We start from the raw sequence: 14,091 nt of genomic DNA, 5'->3' as shown, positions 1-14,091 counted from the left end.
TTCTAAATGAGTTCTTTCTCATTGTCTTTTGATAACAGATTAATTAATGTTTAGAGGAGCTCAATTAGGTTTTTTATTACTAAAGATATTCTTATTACTAAAGATATTCTTATTTTATTACTTAAAGATATTCTTAAATGACATCAGGGATGTCATTTATTACTTCATTTATATTATTCATTCACATGTTCATTCAGCAAGCACTGATTAAATCCTTACCTTACATCAGGATCCACAATGGATTTAAGGTTATCAATAGGAATAAAGCTAGAGCCTGTCTTGGGGATCTGCGCAGGCTGGGAATAGGAGGAATCTAAAATTGTGCAAATAAAAACCTCAAGTTGAAGTCCTGGGTTCAACATCCAGCTAGCTGGGGCCCTGAGCAAGTCATTTAATCTTTCTCAGCCTCACGTTCTTGATAGTAAAACTTGAACAATAATAATAACTGCTCACAGGACTATTGTGAGGATTTACCTGTAATTTGTAGGAAAACACATGATTAACTGTAAAGCACTATAAAAATGGCGATTGGTCGAAAGCATCTTTAACTGTATGGTGGATTCCATTTTGATCAGGATCATGCTGGCTGGCCTAGGTCACAAAGGTCTCCCTGGTGAGTATTAACTTGCTGCCCCCCAAACGGTTATTCCCTCACGACTCTGCATGAACTATGGCCCACTATTCTTAGTGCCTAATCATCCATTTTTAACTCTCTCTGCCTTTTGTCCAATTTGGCTAAAATCATCCTGAGGAACCAAATGGAGAGAGGAACCGCAGGTAAGACTGGTATAAGTATCTTCTCCAAGGAAGGAAGAAAGGGAAGGAGGTAGGAAGGAATGAACTAAAAAAAAAGAGTCAGGGTTAATAGACCTCAAAGATATTCTAGACCAAGTCTTCAACCATTGCCTGAGTTTTCACTGTAACATCCCAATCAGCCACTGCTTGAATATCTCCAGTGATCACAGATTCCATAACTCTAGAAAGAGCCAATTTCATTCAGAGTTAAGAGATTCCAGGGAACTCTTAAAAGATAAAAAGTGATGGAGATCTTCCTCTTGACAAACAGCTATCTCAGCAACGAGGCACCTGTTACCCTGGGCAGAGGATGGATCACCCGGGGGTTATGATGGAACCAGGGCTGTGGACTCTGTATGTGTTACCTGCTCAGGGCCTGGGTTTCCTCTTGTTTAAATGAGGAGATTGGGTGACCTCTATTCCACCTGTGAACTGTCCCTCAGAGCCAATGCCTCAACCTCATTTCAGCTTCCGTTTATCTGGTGCCTGGACTATAGCAGCACATCTCACCATCTCCAGTACCAGGCCCCTCCAACCATCCGTAACCCATCACTTTTCTAAAGCACAGATTCAATCATCTCCCTTCCCTACGTGATGCTCCTTTCACAGCGCAGTCTCAAGTCCTCAGTCAGCAATCAAGACCTTTGTCAATCCGCGTCCCAGCCCACCCCTGCACCCTCATCCCCATGGCCTCTCTACTCCGCAGCCCATCCCCAATGACTCCAGTTTTCCAAGGTGCCATGCATTTTCTCACCTGTTCGTGTTATTTCCCTTGCTCAATGACCCCCCTCCTCCTCTAGCCCACTAGACAAATCCCCGCTCATCCTTCAAGGCCCAATCAAATGACAGTCCTTTTATCTGTGAAGTTTCCCCAGGGTCCCTAGAGTTAGTCGCCATTCAGTTAGAGTCACCAGATATTTCTTCCATATACTTTTACATCCTCTCTTGATTATTTAAATGACCTCTGGAGGCAGGGAGGGCACAGCATTCATGTTTCCATCCCCCAAACCCAGACTAGAGTTTCACTCATTCATTCACAGGTACACCTAGCACCTGGTGTGGAATGAATGAACACACAAACGCATCAGATCGATGGACAGATGTATCTGGAGGGCCCTGTCCAGCTGTCATTACTGGAACCCTCATAGTTTCCTATGAAGTGAAGCTGCTGCAGCCAAGAAGAGAAGTCCAGTTTGGAAACAACCAGACTACAGGAAAGCTGACCTGCCTTTCACCTCATTCTAAGAAAAGGTGCCGCTTACCCTCCAGGTCACTTCAGAATTTGCCTTTCCCATGAAGTCAGGGCACACCCTGCCCTCTGGGTAGCAACTCCCTCCTCCAGTTCCTGAAAATGATTCATTTTCATATCACACAAGACAGAAGCTCTAGGTGCCAACTAAGTTTTTTTTATTTCTGGTTTTTTTTTTTCTTCCTGGGAACTAAACAAGAACCATATTCTTTGGAAACTCATTAGAAGAATAAGTTACTCTGGTGACCTCTTGGCACAGAAATTGGTACCGCATTAAGCTGCCACAGTTACAGTTAAAGGTCTTTATCAAGATGGGCCATCGTTTAGAAAATAATAGATTTAAAAACCCGGCTACATTACACACATGGGGACTTCCCTGGTGGTCCAGTAGTTAGGACTCTGCGCTTCCACTGCAGAGGGCCCAGGTTCAATCCCTGGTCGGGGAACTAAGATCCCATGCGTGGTGTGGCCAGAAATAAATATATAAAATACACACATGCACAGAGATTCAATCTTATTTCTTAACTATAAGTAGCCAGAGCAATTTAGCTGCCCCATCACATCCTGGACTAAGCGTTCCTGTCTTTCCATGTTTAATCCACGGCCCAGCCCTTCCAATAAGCTTCCACACACGTTCCAGAGAACTCAATAAGCCCTCCATCCGTACCACTCTCCTGGCGTTTTTTTATATTCTAAACAGGTACTAACACATTTTTATCAACCTAATAAACCCTAACTGCCTACAAGCTAGACATTCCCTTCAAACATCCTCAAACTTTACCTTTATAAAAGTAGTTCACTGAACAAACATTTCTTGAGCACCTAGCCATCTCCTCTGACAAAAACAGTAGACGTTTGTTGACATTTTACTTTAGTCCTGGTCTTATACATATTACTTATACCAGCGGTCCCCAAACTTTTTGGCACCAGGGACTGGTTTCCTGGAAGACAGTCGGTGGCGTGGTGGGGGGACAGGACACGGTGTTGGTTCAGGCAGTAACGTGAGCGATGGGGGGCGGCAGATGAAGCTTCACTCCCTGGCCCGCCGCTCACCTCCCGCTGTGGGCCCGGTTCCTAAGAGGCGGCTGACCGGTACCGGTCCACGGCCCGGGGATTGGGGACCCCTGACTTAACACAACCTCACTCAGTACTAACAAGTAGGGTGACCTCCAATCAGAATATCTCTGAGAGTGGAAGGGGACGCTGTATAAACTGCACCAGGACACAGGCATAAACCAGGGCTGTCCTGGCAAAACCAGAAAGTATGGTCCCTCTACCTCTGCATCAGGTACTGTTGCTACAGCCATTTTTACAGACAAGCAAACCGACACTAACATTAAAGACAGGGTTCCCTTAACGCCCAAAAAGCAGTCTCCTGAAAATGCCAAGGAATTCGCACTACACATGCTCACCGCCATGTTCTCCGAAGCTGCTGGTTGATGGCCTGAGTGGCTAAGGAATGCCGACCACGGCTGCAGCGGAAAAAGTGCCCACTGTGGGGATGGAATGAGGCCAAAACACACTTCTTGAAGGACACTGAAACAACTCTGCCGTGTCCTGACCCTCTTGCTTACCTGCCCCGTGAAAGGTTCCCATACAAGTTTCTGAGGAAGGCCTGGAACCACCCCTCAGCACCAGCTTTCCATGGGAACTACAGCGGGCTCCGATGGGAGGCCGGGAAAGAAGCACCGACTGCACTAGAAGCGGAGCGCGAACACAGCGCAAACCAAACCCCAGAGAGGCCCCGCCCCGCGCCTGCCTCTTTCCAGCCTCCGCAACCAGAGGAGCTGCCGCCATGTCCGCGTGCCTGCAATGGCTGGTCGTCCGGAACTGCTCCAGCTTCTTCAGGAGGCACAAGGAGACGTACAGCACCAAACCCAGTAACCTAAAGGCCCGCAACTCCTTCCGCCACAACGGGCCCATTCACTGCAAGACTGTGGGTGTGCAGCCGGCGGCAGATAGCAAAGGGGTCGTGGTAGCGATGAAGCGGTGATCCGGCCCGCGAAAGCCGGCCACCTATGTGCGGACCACCATCAACAAGAACGCCCGGGCCACACTCAGAAGCATCCGACACGTGATGCAAAAGAACAAGCACCGCACGGACTGGCGCCTGGCCGCCCCCTGCAGAGCCAGCGCCATCCTGCGCTGCCAGAAGCCTGTGACCGTGAAGAGGAAGCAGACCTGCCCACCAAGAGCTCCTGAGTGACCCCCTTCCCCAAAGCAATAAAGATGTCAGCCGATTTTTCTCAAATAAAAATAAATTTAAAAAATTAAAAAACCAAGAGAGAGTTGGAGGATCACAATGGAGAAGAAGAAACACTGGACAGCCATTCACTGGTGAGAAACCATCCCTCAGCCTGGAAATGCCTGTGAACGTCTGTGGCACTTACCCCACTTCGCAAAGTGACTGTTGTCAACAGTGATGCCCTCATGAATAAGAAGTCTAAAAATGAGTAAGTCAGTACACCAGATCGCCCGTGACCACCCCAGGGAGCACCCTCCCTTAAGTCGCACGGCTAAGACTTGAACTTGGAGCTGCCTGGGTCTAAATCCCACAATCTCCTCTAGAAGGACAAGGTGCCATTCCTGTAGGCTAGACACCTTGCTGGGCACCAAGAATTAGACACGTGTACCCACTGCACGGCCACATGTACCCACTGCACGGCCATGTTACACGCTATACGACCATGTATAAAGCACTGTCAGGGGAATGTCTGGTTCTCACAGCTGCATTGGGATAGATCATATGATCTATAATCGAAGGTAACTGAGGCTCAGGAATGTTCTGGAACTTGCTTAAGATCACAGGGTTAATGTGTGGCTCAAACACAGGTCTTTGTTTTCTTACACCAAACACCAAGTTGGTGATGGTACTGCTGAAATGATAGTATCTGAAGCCCATATCCTCAGGGCTCTGGGGTATCCAACCAGATTCTCAGGTGCCTTCCAAAGTCACAGACGGGCAGCTAATGCTACCAATTAGTACACCATGAAATAATAACAGTTTCCCACCTGTGTATAGGGCTTGCTAAGGACTTTCACATCAATTATCTCCAGCTCACCAGCAGAAGAGAAGGAAGGAGCAAGACAGGAGCTTTAGAGCTGAGTCTGATTCTCACTCTACCACTTAAGCACCGCAGGGGAAGTTCCTTCAGCCCTGAACTTTACAAGTTTGATCCTGCCGACCCATCTCTTGGATGGCAATTGTGAGCTAAGTAATAAAAAACAACCGTAAAATGCGTTCTCCACATAAAAAGTGCTACAAAGGCTACGAAACGCTAATGGGTTCTATGAGATGGGTTGTGATGGGCAGGTTTAAGACGGAAAGAAAAAACAGCAGGATCTATCCTGTAAGGGATCTAATGCTGGCAGCCTGAAAACCTTTAGGCAAGCAAAAATAAGTAAAAATAAAAGGGGAATGAGGGTGGGGGCCGCCACAGGCAAGGAACCTTAAAGTTATCATGCAGAAGCTTGGTTCCGGCAAATAAGCGACAGGAATAAATAGCAGAAAAAGAAAGAAACCCCCAAAGCACTCGCAGACTGAAACTGAACCTTAATCACTTTGTTTTCAAAGTGCAAAGAACAAGGTTCAAGCCCAGTAACAACGATCTCCAAGTTATAGTCCCTCCCAAATTCTCCCAAGCAAAGCCCCTGGAGGTGGGGTGGGGAGAATAACACCCTTGAAACAGGGCAGGAAAGGGAGTAAGGGCCACACCCAACTCCAGCTCAGCAGACAAGGGTGTGACTGAGCACTTCTGTCCTTTCCCTGGGGCCTCAGTTTCCTCAACAGCAAAAGGAGGAATCAGGTGGCTCTGGCCACCAAGGCCCCAGCCCACAATTCTAAGGCATGAACTGGCAGCCAGCCTGCTGCTTCCACTGCCTACAAGCTTTGGTGCCGATAAAATCGTTTTTCCAGTCAAGGCTGATAAGCGGGCAAATAATTGGAAGGACAAGAATAGGAACTAAGCTGCCTGATAAGATTCTAACACTAAACAACTTTTTCCCTCTCTACTCTGCTGACCTGGTGCAGGCCAGTGTTTCCTGACCTGGAACATTTCAGCAGCCTCCTAAGCGGTGTCTCCGCCTCTGGCCCAGAACTGCTATCACTCTGCCACCAGAGTTCTCTGAAACACAGACCCAACGACACCCTCCTTTGCTCAAAAAGTAACAAAAGCCCTCCTGTTCCCTACCCACCACCACTGCTGCCATCGTCCTCAGCTCAAGCTGCCAGCCCTTTACCCTCTAATCCTCCCTGGCCAGCCCCATCTTTCTCAGTGATCTCCAAACACAGCCCCCAAACACTCTTAGGCCTCAGGCCTGTGCCTGTATAGCAAGGTCTCTCTACCCAGAAAGCTCTTCCACCTCTGTCCACCATAAGAACGCCTACTCACCCTTCAAAACCCAACCCAATGTCTTCTTCTCCATGAGCATTTTTTCCTGTTCTTCCAGGTAGTCAGTAAGCCATTTCTCACGGCTCCCATTATTTTTTTGTTCATCACTCTAGTAGGGCCTTCCCATGTTCTATTTCAGTCTGTCTCCTAGGCTGGAATGAAGATCCTTGAAGACAGAGCCTTAGCTGTCTTTGTAAGATCAGTTTCCAGCATTTCTGTCTGGCATGGGTAATCACTCAGAACCCGAATGATGTGCTGAACTGAACACAAGAGACAGAGATGCATGTGATCACACATATAAGTGGGGTATAAGGGGGCTAAGAGTCTGGGAATGGCTTCATGGCACAAGGTGGGTTTTCGCCTTGAACTTAAAAAATCATAGGTCGGGCTTCCCTGGTGGCACAGTGGTTGACAGTGCGCCTGCCGACGCAGGGGACGTGGGTTCGTGGCCCGGTCCAGGAGGATCCCACATGTCGTGGAGCGGCTGGGCCCGTGAGCCATGGCCACTGAGCCTGCACGTCCAGAGCCTGTGCTCCGCAACGGGAGAGGCCACAACAGTGAGAGGCCTGCGTACCGCAAAGAAAGAAAATAAATAAATAAATAAATAACTTAATTAATTAATTAATTAATCATAGGTTTACAACACGCAGAGAGGCCTGGAACTCCGGGTACAGAAAACAGCATAAGCAAAGGCATGGACATGAAAACAGCAGAATGTTCAAAGACAACACGACCACCTGGCTGTGAGGGAGAAAGGAAAGCGCAGTTTGAATCACACTTACTCTTGGGATGGCTAGTTAATTTAGACAATCAGTTCTACACTCCCACCCCCTAATCTTGACCCTGATGGTGGGACTGCCGAGTACCACCTGTGGCGGCTTCACAGCATCGTGGGGACTCAATCCAGTCCTGGGACCCCACAGGCCCAAACCTCTCAGTCAGTAAAACGTTCCTTTCCCCCATCATTGCTATCTTGTGGTTGCAGTACACTAAGCCAACCCCCTCTTCACCTAACAAACAGTTCCAGGGTGCCTACGCTGTACCAGGCACTCCTCCGGACTGGGGAACATGGCCCTTAACAAAGCAGGCATCCTTGCGAACCTCCTGCCGCTTATTTTAAAGGGGAGGGGAGAACAAAGTCAAGCAAATATATGTGGTCAAGCGTGATCCGTGCTTACATTGTATCAGTAAATGTTACTCATTCTAAATGAGTAATCAAGCAGTTACTGAACATCTTCAAGGTACCAGAGACGAGAGGTATTCAAAGAAGAGAAAGCCAAGGTCTTATTTACTTTGCTGGGTGCCATTCCTAGGATCTGTCTTCTCGCCCCTGAAAATATCTTACCTGTAAGTTATCCAAATGCAAATAACCCACCTGAGGTGGGTAGGTCACAGAAAGGACCTTAGTTGATCACTCGGAGTCCTGAGCCAGAAAGCCTTCTTGGAGGAAGAGGTCTGAGTGACCTAGGGAAGGGCGGGATCCAACAGGAGCTATCTGGCTCGACTCCAGAGAACATTGTCCCAGGAGCCGTAGATCAAGGGCAATGACTGAGATCAAGACCCTCCATCACTCCCCTACTTTGTTATCCTATTTCCCCAACTGCCTCTCTGTGGGGTACCTCAAATCCTTATTACTCCAAGAGACTGGGGAGAAGGCAATGTTGTGGGGAGGAAGCAGATGCTTGCTAGAGAAGCTCTGTTCTCTCTCCAGTTAGCTTTGCAGAGAGAAGACACCCAAAGGGTAGAGGGAATGGCAGCATCTCAAGAGAGACCGGGCTGAAACAGCACCAGTATGGAAGTGAAAAGGCTGCTTGCCCAGGGAAACCCTGGATTATGGTCCTGCTGGGGCCCAAGAATGGGTACTGAGTTAAATTCTGAGGAAGAACATTGAAAGACAGTGGTGACTTTGTGAAATAAAATTCATATTTTATGGCAAGGCAAGAAAATTTAAACATAAAAATGCTTCCCTGCCCTTTGGCCCCCTCTCTCCCCGCAGTGCGCATCGAGTATCTGCATTACGATTCGACCAGACCTCCCCCAGCGGCAGGAATACCTGCTCAACCGTCAAGAGCAACATGCTCCTAGCATCAAACAGACAATGCCTTAATAACATTCCTTCTTGATGTTGCAGGGGTCACATGACCCACCAGGATGATGCTTAGATCTGCATTAAGTAAACTGTTGATAATATCAATACATCATGTGATGTACAGCCCTCTGTCTCAAAAAGCTTATATAACCGTGCCTTGACTTCTAACAGGCGGAACAGTTCTCAGAGCGTTCTGAGATGCTCTTCCCGGGTTATAATGCTCAAATTTGGATCGAATAAAATTTTCCAGTTCTTTTTTAGATCGACTGATTAATTTTCATCGACAATTTTCACTTTTCCTTCTGGCGGCACAGAGAGAGTGGTGAAGATCAGGGAAAGGTTCTAAACTCGCCATTTCACTTAGTAGTTGTGTAACCTTATTTAACCAAACTCATTTTCTCATCTGCAAAATGAGATTGATAACCATAAAACCTACTTTAATGAATCAGTATGAGAATTATGTAAGTACACGGTAAGTACTCAAATTTTTTAAATTATGTTATTATTAAGAAAGAAGAATCGAAAGATAAACATTTTCTAGCCTCAATTTTGTGGTTTACCTGCTTCCAAGCATGAATCCCATTAACCCCCAGCCACCCACCCACCCTATTTGTAGAAAGTCAGGAGAGGTGAGGTCCTCATCAATGCATCAGTGTCCTTCCCCATTTCTATGACTCGCATTAAGAAGGCACTGCCATTTCCTCCACGCATCCAAGCCATCTAGAGCAGACTCCCACATCACGATTCCATTCCTTCTTCCCTTCCCCACCTCTGCTTCACACACACCTTCAAGCCCATGGATTTCCACCCAGATAAGCTTCCTGCATGCATCACAACTTTACCTCCCCTTTCCTCGCCTCGGTTTCTTCCAGCTGGGTGCTGCCTTCCAATGCCATTATCCAGGAAAAGTCCCCACCCAGCAATGCACACGCTGAGCCAGGACTCCTAATTACTGCCCAGGGTCAAAGTCTCAGCTCCACTCAACCACTTACTAAATATGTTACTCTTCTTCCTGCAGTTAGCATCCCAATACCTAATCCCACAGATGCTTCCAGAGCCCTTGCCCAGCCTTGTTTTCCTGCAAATCTCTAGAGAAGCCTTTAATGGCCCCTAGAGCCCACAAGATAAATTTAAATCTACTTAGCAAAGAATGAAAGTCCTCCCTTTTCCCATTTCCCACCACCCTGTTCATGCTGGCCATGCAAAAACCAGCCTCAACTGCCATGCTCCTTCCCTACATTTGTCTGCATATGCCTAACAGGTTCAGCCCTTACCTGTCTTCTTCCACTTGGGCGATTCCTATATAACCCTAAAGATTCTCTTCAGGCACTGCTCCCTCTGGTAGCTTCCCTGAGGTGGAACCACGTCAGTGCAGCAGAAACATAGCCCTCGAACAGCACCACACACACACACACACACACACACACACACACACAGGTGCTCCCCAGGAACAGGGACCGTGTCCTCCTCATCTTTGTACTCCCAGGGCTAGCCAGTTCCTGCTTCACAGAAGGGAGGCTCCAGAACCTGTGTGCTTCATCCACTGTTCCTCTCCTTTCTGTGTAAAAACAGCAGCGTGCTCCATCCTCTGATTTTACTGTGTTACCTGGCATCTTCTATCTTCCTGCCCATTTTCCATTTAATGCAGCAAATCTCTAGGCTAAGGGATCCTCCCAGTCCTCATGAGTTACATTCTGCCCTTGGCCAAACCCCACCCCCCCAAAAAAACCCACCATCATTCCAGCATCTTCAGCCATAGTTCTGAAATCAAATTCAATTTGACCTTCCCATGCCTAATTAACCCATGCTAGCTCCATAGCAGGGTAAAGTCGCATATTAACATCAAGAGGCAAAGTTCTAGGCTGTCATTTTGAGCACATTTCTAATTAGCTCTGTGACCTTGGGCAAGAGGTAAAATCGAGATGACAGGATCACCAGGCCCAATTCTCAGGGGACTTTTGAGATTCAAATGGAATATCTGATGGAAAACTTTTATAAAGTGCAAAGCACTGTACATTCATAAAGGGTATGATCAACAAATTTTATCAACTCTTAGCCATCAAGGGTAAGATGTACCATTATCAACTTAGAATGAAGAGCTGCTCAACTATGACACATCTGTGATTATAAGACAACCCAATTTCAGTGATATTAAAATGTGCAAAAGTATACTTTTTATATGCCTCAATACATACAATGTACAATTTATATGCCTCAGTAAAATAAGGAACCTGCCGTAAAATTTTCATCTTTGCCAATGGCACATAACAGACACACGTGGGGTAAATGTGCAACACCCCACCGATAATATTCTTAGGCCAGATTATGGCCTGTCTCACTGGAATGGGCAGCAGAAGGCCTCCCAATGCCAGTTCTCCTCTCACTCATGTCCCAGCCTGCTCAAAACCCTCGATTGATCACTTCAAGTCATATCCATGCCTGGCATTTTTAAGGACCTTCATAATGAAGCCTCCTTTCCCATCTCCCACTGCCTGGAACTGACTGTCCACTGGCATATGTCACTCGAAGAAGGGTCCTACTCAGTCAGTCCCAATCATAGTAACCAGCTCCACAGCTGTTTCTCCTCCTTCTGTCAACCCCCAAAGCCGGCTCTAGGCCTGCCCGCTGCTTACAAGGAGCATGACCCTGGGCAGCTGCCTGACCCAAAGGCCCCAGGCGTGCACCCCTACCATTCAGACAGCTAACCCCCGCTACCTATCTCGCATCTAGAGTCTACAGTCTAGACTCTGAAGGCCTGGGTGTTGGTGTTGGGGGGACTGTCTTGCAAAAATTAAATGCAAGATATACATTCTTGCACCTAGAGACTGTCACACAGAGTGAAGTAGGTCAGAAAGAGAAAAACAAATACCGTATATTAACGCATATATGTGGAACCTAGAAAAATGGTACAGGTGAACCAGTTTGCAAGGCAGAAATTGAGACACAGATGTAGAGAACAAACGTATGGACACCAAGGGGGGAAAGCCGTGGGGGGTGTGTGTGTGATGAATTGGGCGATTGGGATTGACATGTATACAGATGTGTATAAAATGGATGACTAATAAGAATCTGTTGTATATAAAAATAAATAAATAAAAAGTGTATTCTTATACTGAGATTAAAAAAAAAAAAAAAAACAAGATACACATTCTTCCTTTTGACTGAGCCTGGTACAGGCAGAGACCCCGAAAGGAAGAAGGCTGGTCATGGGGTACAGAGAACCCTACTGGAAGTTCTGGCCTCCCACCGGCTACCATTATTCACTGTAGGCTTTAGAACTGGCACCCGTCTTCTCTGGGCTTTTATTTATGTTTCCCTATCTGTAAGGGCAGGGAGGGTGAGGATGCAGGGGAGAGGAGAGTGTTAGCTGCTTTCTCTCCTTCCGCTTAAAGGCTTTCTTAAAATGCTCTTGTGCTGGGGGAGGTAAGCCATTGCCAAGTCACTAACACCTTCGTGAGAATGAGTTTTATTGGTAAGCAAGCACTAGAAAAGGGGGAGGAGGTGGAAAGAGAGACGGGATTGGACACAAGGTTAAGCAGAGTCTGGTCCTAGAAAAGCAGCTCAAACGTGAACCTAAATTTTTGCATTTTGTGTTGAGGGCGAGCAGACATTGGGTCACTGGGAAGGGAAGGGAAGCCACAAAGCTCTTTCAGCTCCCCCAGCACCTCAAAGTCCCAAAGACACCCCTCAGGCCCAATTCCACTGATTATCTCATCTCCTGTACCCATGCCTCCCAACCCCGTGCTCCCAGCACAGTAACAGTTACAGCTCCATCCCCACTCTCCACATTTTGAGTCTTCTCTGCTCTGCGGTTGCCTCCCGCACAAGGCCTCGCTCCTTGAGCCTGGCTGCCTTCAGAAAACCCCCCATCCTTCCAAAGCCTCTGATGCTTCCTGAGGGATGAGGAAACCAAACTCTTCTCCGAGACCCTTGAAATTTTACCCTTGCCTTTTCCCCAGCGCTTAGCACCTTCTACCTTGGGTCACGTCTGGCTCCTCGGGTTGACTGTGCGCTCCCTGAGGGCAGAGTAAGGGCCCTAAATGCATCTGACCCAGCAACCCGGCATGGCGCAGGCTCACAGTGGGCGCTGGAAAACTGCTTGGAGAAAAGGAACTAGGAGTCGGAAGCCATTTATTTTAATTATGGCTCAGCCTCTAGTGAGCGACTTTGAGGAGGCTCTCCTCCTCTCTGGGCCTCAGCTGCCCCAGCTGGAAAATGGGGGAACTTGATGTGAGGGCTCCTAGGCCCCTTCCACTGTGACAACTGTGATTCCGCGAAAGCTCGGAGCTGCTGGGTGTGGCCCCGCCCCCTGGGAGCCCTGAAAAGCCCGGGCAGGGGGCGCGAAGGGAAGGCCTCCACCCGCGCCCAGCCCCCGGTCGACGCTTCCCGAAAAACTCGGGGTCCCCCTCCCCCACGCGTGCACCCCATGATCACACTGCGGCCGGCACTTCCGCACCGCGGGCCCTGCGGCCCGGCCCGGGCGCGCGCTCGGCGCCCTGCGCCCCGCGCTCCTGCCACCCCGGAGGCGCTCGCGCTCGGGGAGGGCTGGGGGTTCCCGAGGCGCCCGCGGGCGGAGAGTGGGGGGAAGGAAGGAGGATTTGCAACAAATACCTCGGGGAGGAGGCGGCCGGGGCAGCGGCGGCGGCGGCGGCGGCTGGAGGCGGAGGCAGCGGAGAAGGAGGAGGTGCCCAGGCACTCCCCCTCCCATTGTCCCCAGGCCCGGCCCCGCGCCCCGCACCGCGCCCCGCGCCCCCGGCCGCGCAGCCAGCCCTTACCTTGCAGCGCCCGGCTCTCCCCCGCTCGCTAAAGCTACTTATCCCAGGAAAGCTCGCGCGGGGCCCGGGAGCGAACCCACAGACAAAAAGTGAAACTTCGGCAGGGCTGGAGCGGCTGCTGGTTGGTGCCTTTCCCCCTCCTTCCTCCCCACCGTCCCCACCCCCTCCCCTCGGTCTCCCGTGCGGTGCCCTGAGAGCTGGAGGCTGACGTCAGGGGCCTGAATTCCTGACTTTGCCTGCACGCATTTGTCCATGTAAGGTATGGGAAGGCGGGTGCCCGCGGGGCCGCCGCGCCGCGCCGCGCTCGCCGCCGGGGGAGGGGGCGCCCGCCGCGGGCCGTGGCCTTGCCCCAAGGTGGGCGCGCTGACGACAGTTGATTTCCTGGGAGGAAGGGAAGACGCGGGGATGCGGGGAGACTGCAAAGGAGGAAGGGAAAGGGAGGTGTGGAGGTTTTGCCTGCACTGGAGGAAGAGGAAGGAGACGTAGAAGGAGGAAGCGGCCGGGGAGAGGGGCTGCCGAAAAAATGGGGGAACCTGCGTCCACTGTTAGGGCGCCAGATTAGGGGCCTGAATCTGAGCAGACGAGATCCTGCCGTGGAATCCCCTTCCGAGGTCTTCCTCGTGAGCCCCGCCCCGGATTCCCAGCGAGGTTCGGAGCTGGCCCAGACCAACTTCCAGCCCGTCCACTTCACACATGGGAAAACTGGAGCTCTCGGAGGAGAAACGACTCCTACAAGGTCATGCCCGCCACAGATCCAGGCGCGGGACCCGGATGCTCGGCCTCCCAGCTGTG

General features: G+C 49.6%; 2 protein-coding genes across 6 annotated transcripts in view; one reads left to right on the top strand and one right to left on the bottom strand.

Moving 5' to 3' along the window:
- LPP (LIM domain containing preferred translocation partner in lipoma) overlaps positions 1-13,443 on the bottom strand; it is a 688,691-nt gene extending 675,248 nt beyond the window's left edge. For 4 of the 5 annotated variants that reach the window (XM_060099284.1, XM_060099283.1, XM_060099282.1 and 1 more), the window contains exon 1: positions 13,300-13,443. The gene's annotated coding sequence lies outside the window, so the exon portion shown is untranslated. Of the gene's footprint in view, positions 1-13,135; positions 13,219-13,299 lie in introns of those variants that run through there. The other variant, XM_060099285.1, reaches the window with a different exon arrangement.
- LOC132491246 (large ribosomal subunit protein eL28-like) lies at positions 3,840-4,037 on the top strand. Its single transcript, XM_060100121.1, has one exon. It carries the CDS (start codon positions 3,840-3,842, stop codon positions 4,035-4,037), a length of 198 nt encoding a protein of 65 aa, XP_059956104.1.
- Positions 13,444-14,091: the final 648 nt, after the last annotated feature.

This window comes from Mesoplodon densirostris, chromosome 5 (genome assembly GCF_025265405.1).
Source record: "Mesoplodon densirostris isolate mMesDen1 chromosome 5, mMesDen1 primary haplotype, whole genome shotgun sequence".
NCBI lineage: Eukaryota > Metazoa > Chordata > Mammalia > Artiodactyla > Ziphiidae > Mesoplodon > Mesoplodon densirostris.
Note: the sequence above shows the minus strand (reverse complement) of the source record. Positions and strands in the feature narration are given on the sequence as shown.

What these genes read in the sequence shown, in the direction of transcription:
- LOC132491246 (XM_060100121.1), top strand. Translation starts at nt 3,840, where the DNA reads ATGTCCGCGTGCCTGCAATGGCTGGTCGTCCGGAACTGCTCCAGCTTC.